General features: G+C 47.0%; 1 protein-coding gene across 1 annotated transcript in view; it reads right to left on the bottom strand.

The window, feature by feature from the left end:
- Positions 1-4759: 4759 nt before the first annotated feature.
- LOC116091236 (polycomb complex protein BMI-1-like) overlaps positions 4760-7569 on the bottom strand; it is an 8947-nt gene continuing 6137 nt past the window's right edge. Inside the window, exons 11-12 of the mRNA XM_031372417.1 lie at positions 5611-5651; positions 4760-5209 (exon numbers count right to left, since the gene is read on the bottom strand). Coding sequence (XP_031228277.1) covers positions 4760-5209; positions 5611-5651 — 491 coding nt within the window. The remainder of the gene's footprint in view (positions 5210-5610; positions 5652-7569) is intronic.

Raw genomic sequence — 7569 nt, 5'->3', positions numbered from 1 at the left:
CTCTATGACTAAACTCAAGCCAAAATGTCCTGTACACTGATTATTTCAGAAACTGATTGGCTATGTGAGCTGACTCCTGAAAGTCACTGCAAACGTACAGAAAGGGTTTGCAAGGTTTCTGAAACCTTTGAAGTAAAAATAGCGTCACTTGTTTATCAGTTCTGCAGGTCCGTTTCTCTAACAGAAATGGTCAGTCAGTGAACTCCGCTGAAATGTAGAGTGAATCCGAGGGCCCTACAGCACATCTCATTCCTACAAAGGGCATACACTTATTGTTTCAGAAGTATTGTAAATATTCTAAACTGAGTTATTTAAATTTACTTTCTATTCCACTATTAATCCATTTTTAATTTTACAGTGAAGAATAAATGTCATTTGTGTTATTCTCATACAAGCAACACAAAAGATCATTCATGTGAAGAAAGTATGATTACCTTTCCCATCGATGAGGAGAAAATGTAGTCGTAAAGAAAACAATTGCAAGGGAATGCTTTCTCCAAGCTTTGCTTTCCTGGTGAAACAATATGGAATTGCTTATCATTTATAAAGCCCAGTTACAGTTCTTGAAAGTTTCCAAATAATCTCAGCATTTTTACAGACATATCCCAAGTAGAAACAGCTGATGAAATCTTGGTCATACCAAGGACATTTGATGTCCAGTGTGGAGAGCAACTTGTAAAAACCATTGTGGTTTTATTTTTAAAGTGATGTGTAAAATACAAATATGGGGCAGAAGCTTAGGAAGAGTGCCAAGTGACCAGCATTAGTTCTCTTTCTGGGAAAGGATATTCCCAGAAACACTGCAAACCAAGATAACAGAGTGAGCTTGGGTTGCTCTAGTGTACAGCTTTAAGTTCAGGAAGACTATATGTACAATGTTAACATGCATAAAATGCACTTTCCTAAGCCTAGATTAAAGATTCCTCCAAATATCCAGTGTAAGGCTACTCTATTGTAGTGGACTAAAATGTGTTCTCTGAAGTGGTGGAGGCATGCCAATAAATGAATTCTTTGATCAGAAATGATCACTTGGTAAAACTAAGCAGGTTCCACGGAATCTGGTAGCCTCTTTCTCCTCTGAAAAATGATGAGTTTGAGGAAAACCCACGTGGAAACACTTTAAGAAACTTGTCATGAGGAGTGTATAGAAACAGCTGGTAAACACGTTTTCTCAAGCTCGAACAGACTTAAGCTCTTCAGTTGCACTGGAGAACAAACTGCAATGAATCATGTTCAGAGCTAAAATCACTCCCAGGAGCTAATTACTGATAACACTAATTTGTCTGATTCCTGGACAGTTAAAAGTTGTGTCATTGTATCTTCCCATTAAGATAAAACCCTGAAGCTCTGGGAAGTGAACTTGCTGAGTTTTATTGGGAAGGCTGGAGTGGAGTCAGAATGGGAATGGCCAGAGTCTATAGAGATGTAACCGCTCCACTTTTTTGAGAGTCCTTTTGCACACAGTGTGGAGATGGCATGGTTTATCAGTCCTAACTGTTTGCTGTTAGGGTCTTCACAGAAGTGCCACAGCTGTTAGCGTGTAGCCTCAAAAGCCATAGTGCCACAGGCTTCAGTGCAAATAAACAGTCCGATCCAGCATTACTCAAGTCCAAAGTGATAATGCACATGAATGGGAATCCACTTTGATCTCGTCCTTTAGTTCTCTCAAAGACCCAGCTGTGAGAAAAAAGGAAGATAATTTCAAGTTGGCACTTTTCTTGAAAAGGGGCAGAGCTTTACACTAGTCTAGCCTTCCTATTTTTAAGGTGTGACTGGAGTGATTGGGCAAACACAGGTTTAGGTTGCCTCTAGGAACCAAGGAGGGCTCGTTTTCTTTTTTTTTGAAGTACACTATCTTAAAGAATTTGGCATTTGGAAGGCTTGAATGTGAACTACTTTCTATGTCTGTGAGTCTTTTTGGAATATGTTGAGTTTACCATCATATATGAATAAGACATTGTAATTTAGTATACTTTAAAGTTTACTGCATAGGCATTTCAGAGTGCCATGTCTGAGAAGATCTCTCATATACAGCACTAGCCCTTTGAGCATTCTCATCAAACTGTAGAGACAGTTGTTGAGAAAGTATGAAAGTATGAAACCCAATTTTAAAATCCTATTAATGGATATTTAAGCAAAAATTTTGACATTTTGTGTGTGAAATGAACAGTGTTATAAATTCTTGTGTACTGGGTACCTCAGAATTCTGAAATGTCAGTCAGGTGTTTAAAATACAGCCCACCATGTTTGAAATATAATTAAGTTAAAATATGTGTAGATGAGTGTATCTGATTAATGCCTTTAACTGAGAAAGATGCCGAGTTTTTCAGCGAGTCTATTAAGCATATTCAAGATTGTGCTCATTAATACCATTTTTGTTTTCTACTAAAGATAATTGATTTCCTCTGGAAATCTGACAAATATTTGTTGTTATAAAATGGATTCCTGAGCATACAAAGGTTAATGAGACAGGTGCTTGTCGCCCAGGAATTCTGAACTTAGTCACATCACTTGAGACTTAGGTGAAATTTCAATTTACAAAACCACTTAGCTAAATGTAATAGCTACTTAAGGCCAGGGCAAGTATTAAGACCCAAAGGAATTTGGCAATGCATATTACATAACTGTAGTTAAATAAAATACTTAGCAGCATACTTTAAGTATTCTTTCCTCGGTAATGCCGGCGTGAAACACTAGGATTTTTGTTTTGAAACGTTAGCGTGGGGTGGGGGAGTGAAACTTTATGCAACTCCTGAGTGGCTTCACTGATTAAAAGCTGCTATGGTTCATCAAATAAAATTAGTGGAGGTGAGGTGCTCTGTCCACTAAATAAATAACAAGAACCAAGAACCTGCCCACAATGTTTGAGTCAGTGCGCGTAATTAAATATTTGTGATACACAAAGAAGGAAAACCATAGGTGTATTTATGCCTCTAGGAAAGCCACCCCTTACCAAGAGCAAGTACCGTGACCTCGGGTTTGTGTTGGCTTTGCTAGAAAGCTACTGACCATCTTGGTGTCGCATTATTTGACACCACCCTTGTTCCAATTTACTGGCTTTTGAAAGGGGATTTTTGACTTAAATCGGAGAAGAGGGAACCTATGCTTTGTGCTTAGAAAAACGCCCGCAACTCCAAGAAAGTGTGGGTCCCGCCCTGCGCCGCAGTGAGTGCTGGCAGCTACCCCTATTGTCTGCCATGGGGGCAGGGCTAAGCCCCAGACTCGGGCTTTTGAACCCAGCCTAGGGTACTGGAGGGTGAGGGCGAGGGTCCAAGAGAGAGCTGTCACCGAAGGCCATCCCCAGATACTGATGCTCAATCCGGCAGACATCTGAGGAGGCGGCGTTCCCCTGGCCCCGGCGACGGCCTGGGCTGCGAATCGCCGTCGTGTGGTTGCTACTGGCAACCGAGCCTCAGCCGAGCGCAGCCTGCAGCCTCCGGAGGAAGGTGGCGAGGGGAGAGGCTTCGGCACGGCGGGCGCTCAGTCCCGGCCGCCCACAGGACGGTCGCCCCCGGCAGCTCCCCGAGACACGCCACCCCCGCTACCGCAGCAGTGCTCGGCGAGGAGCCGGAGGCCTCAGCGCTCGGCGGCGGCGGCGCGGCCTCGCAAGCGTCAAAAAATCGTGAAAGCAACATGGCAGCCCGGACTGCAGCCCCTGGATACCGGAGACGCCAGCGGATCTCGCCCGTCCCGGGAGTCCGCGCCTTGTGCAGGGTGCTGCCCCCCGCCCGCAGCCCACCGTGCCCAGGGTGGCGGCGGAGTCGCCCTTTGTTCTCCGCCTGGTGGCCTACTCTCGCTCCGGGGGTCTGAACGGCGACCCCGCGACGCCTCCACGGGGCGTGGGGCGGGGTTCGGCCGCAGTACGTAGAGTCCTGCGTCCCCCGCGGGCCGCCACTGGCCGTCGTCGGGCTGCTCTCCCCGCAGTCTCGGTTCCCACCTCGGAGGTGTGAGGCGGGAGATCGGGGAGGGGACCACGGGCGGGGACCCTAGACACGCTCCTCAGCAACCGAGAAGTGAGACCCTACGTAGTGGGCAGAGGACAGCTGGGCTCCATTCTCCGTCACACCGGCCCCTGGATACAGAGGTCCGGGGGACGCTCCCTCCCAAGCCCTGAAGAGGAAAGCCAGGGGGAGAACTTGCATTCGCTAAAGTGTGTGTGTGTGTGTGTGTGTGTGTGTGCATGTGTGTGAGTGTGCATGTGCGCGCGTGTGTGCATGTGTGTGCGTGCGCATGTGTGCGCGTGTGTGCGTCAGTGCGCGCACGTGTGTGCATGTGTGTATGCATGGGTGTGCGAGTGTGTGCACGTGTATGTGCGTGTGTGCATGTGTGCGAGTGCGTGTGTGTGAAAGACAAGAGCCACGTGGGCGAGTCAGTTATGACGTCCCACATAGCGTGCTACAGACTCGCCGAAATCCGTCCCCCAATGGCGGCTTCTTCAGCCTGCTGCCCCGCTGAGCGGGTCGGCCTGCCCGCCTGGCCTGCCCGACTGGCCACTTTCGCTTCTCGGGAATCAGAGCAGCGCTTGAGCCCTGACGTCCGTGCGCCCGCCTCTCCGGCTCCACGACCCGTGTAGAGGACGGGTGTCCCCTTGGCTGACGCTTCGCCCAGAGGCCGAGGTGCCCCGCCTGCGTCCCCCTCGCCCGCTCCACCATCAGGGCGTCCGCCCAGGAGATGGACACGCTCAGAGTGAGCACGCCATCCTCCCGGTCCTGGTCACCTGAGGAGAGCTGGGCAGCTCCGGTCTGCTAGTAACTTTGCTTCAAATCCGTCCAACAACACCCGGACGCCAGGCTCCAAAGGCGCCTCCTTGGTGACCGGGCAGTGGCTGTGCAACTAAGGCGTGCAGAGAGGAGGGGACAAAGGGTAACTGTCGTGCAGCCTCGGGGTAAGGCGCCCACGCGGTACTCCGGGCGCGCCCTGACGGCCGCGCGGTCCCGAGGCGTGCACGGCTGCAGAGCGAAGGCCGCGCGCGTCCCGAGGCAGCAGCCCCGCGGCTTTGGCCGCTGTCGCCCCGAGCTCCGGTTCGGCTGGCCCGCAGGGTCGGTCCGTCGGCCTCAGGAGCCCGGCCCGGCCTGATGAGCTCGCGTTCAAATTTGGCGGGAGCGGCGTCCCGGGAGCCGGCGGGCGGTGCGAGAGGAGCGGCGCACGCGCAAAATGGCCTCCCGGGTCCTCGCGGCCTGCGCTCGGCCGCTCGGCCGCTCACGGAGAACTGTAGCGCGGCCGGGCTTGGACTGGGAGCTCACGCTGCTGCTCAAGGACAAGACCCAAGAAAGGGACGCGCAGAGGGGCACTGTGTCTAACCTGCCCCTGACGAGGAACGCGGAGCTGCCGTCCAAGCTGTTCCCTCAAACATCCCGCTCCTCTCCATCCCTCAACTGGAGACTTTTTTTTTTTTTTTTGACAGGTGTGACAACCCTGACAAATCATTCTGGTCCCTGGCTTTATTTTCCGCTACTGTTTTCTTCTATTGGCATTCTTCCCCGGTTTCTGGGTCCTTTGGACGAAACACTGAAGCAATCTCTGCTTCTCGTCCCAGTTTTCAACGTGTTCCCCTTATACCAAGATCCATAGCTTTCTAAGTCAGATTACTCCTGTCAGTTTGGATGCTACCTGGTGTAGAACAGAGTTGGAGATCATCCAACTGCGTAAACCTTAAAATGTGAAGTTGGGGTTTTATGATGACCCCAAATTAATACCAACCAGGGATGCTTTTTATTGACATTTAGGTAACCAAGGGAACAACAGCTTTTTTTTTTTAAGTTCTGATAATCTCTGAAAGTAGTTTTTTATGGCAAAGGTCAGAGAAAAGGGAATTTAATTCAGAAGTTTTTATTGGGTGTTTACTATTTATTCAAGAGGCTAAATGAGATGCCAAGGTGAGCTTTCCACTTGAACGTTTTCAGAAATCCCATAAGGATCCTGGAGTGATAGATGATTTCTGTCTTGGTGAAGGCAGTTTTAGTGAAGTTCTTCGTGTGACAAATGCCTCCAGAAATTACACACTAAGAAAAAGAAACTGATGCAAATAAAGGAAATCCGTTTTAGGAACTAAGAGAAAAAAACGTTTTAAAAATTAACTGCGGAAACAGGAAACACTCGACTGTGTAAACATTTTTCAGAGACTTTCATAATCAAAGCTGGGTGATCTTGAGATTTGCAGGGCGATTCTCTGGTTCAAGGACTCCTCCGGACTGTTTCTCACTAGGCTTACTGGAGCCTGGAATGTATGATAACTGTGTTTCTCTTCCTTACATAAAACCTGATCCTTTGGTCACACTTGGGAACAAGGGATGGGGGGGGTGCCATTGTTGCAGAAGTCAGGAGTGGGGCGGCTGGTTTTGAAAATAACCACCTGTTGTACTGTTCATTTTATACAGGAAGATAACTTCCTTAAGTGATATATATCTAAGAGCTGTAAAGTAGAGCTACTGTTCATTTTATAGAAGATAACTTCCTTAAGTGTTATATATTTAAGAGCTGTAAATTAGAGCCAGGGTCCATGTTCCACTTCATTGGGTATGTTAAAGGGATGTGCAGTTTTTGAGAAGGGTTTTGTGTATGGCTAGAAAATGCACAGATCTAACATGGTGGAAACCCAATTACTTTAAATACAATTTGACTATGGACCTTTTGTTGTTTAGTCTCTCATGCACTATAAGAACTTCTGTCATTCCTGGAGTAATGGGAGGAAAACGTGTCTTAAATCTTTTGAACACAGGGAGAAAATCGAAACAACTTCCCTCAGCCCAGGATGCTGATTGGGTTCCTGGTGCAGTGGGCTTCTGAATCCTATTCCACCGAAGCCTTATAAACCACATTAAAATGTAGTGTAGACCACTTGCTTATTCTCTGTGTCTACCCTTCTTGCTGATCTTTGCAAGGAGTATTTCATGTGGGCATTTAAAGATTCCAGAAGAAAATGTGTTCTTGATAGGCCCACACAAGTACAGTGTAATGTAAGACCTGGAGTTTAATTCCAACCCTTGGGGAAACAGGAAAGGATAAAGGAAAGTTTTGCTTTTGTTATATTTTACTTCCAGAGAACCTAACATCTGAACATGCGCATATGGAAATGAAGCAATGTGCTTAACTACTTAAGTCAACTGAAGGGCAACCCCTTTCTACTCAGAGCAATTAACGCCCGGCAATTTAGGAGGTAAAAGTACTTGTAAAGTGTTATGCATGTGTAAAGCAAGATAGATCACTATTTACACAACAGTAGCCGGCCCCACTTCTCTTTCTACCTTTAAGCTAAGTATCTGTGGTATCAATTTAGGCATTTTCTGTAGACCACTTGGTTATTATCTTTGTGTTTCTACGATGCTAGAGTACCTTTAAGAGTGAAAGTCAAACTTTAAAACCAACTTTCCATGTAATTTGATAAATTACAAAGGAGATTCGATAGGGGCTTTCTTAAGGTGAAGATTTCTTAAGGGAAAGGTTTTAAAATCTTAACGGTAAGAGAAGCAATGACCGGTTATTTAAGAAGCAAACCACGATGCATCTTTCTGTTGTTTTATTAAAAGACAAATTTTGACTGAAATAACTTTTAAGCTTAAGCAATTTTCA

This window comes from Mastomys coucha, unplaced genomic scaffold, assembly GCF_008632895.1.
Source record: "Mastomys coucha isolate ucsf_1 unplaced genomic scaffold, UCSF_Mcou_1 pScaffold15, whole genome shotgun sequence".
Lineage (NCBI taxonomy): Eukaryota > Metazoa > Chordata > Mammalia > Rodentia > Muridae > Mastomys > Mastomys coucha.
The sequence above is the reverse complement of the archived record's forward strand: the minus strand, read 5'-3'. Positions and strand labels throughout refer to the sequence as shown.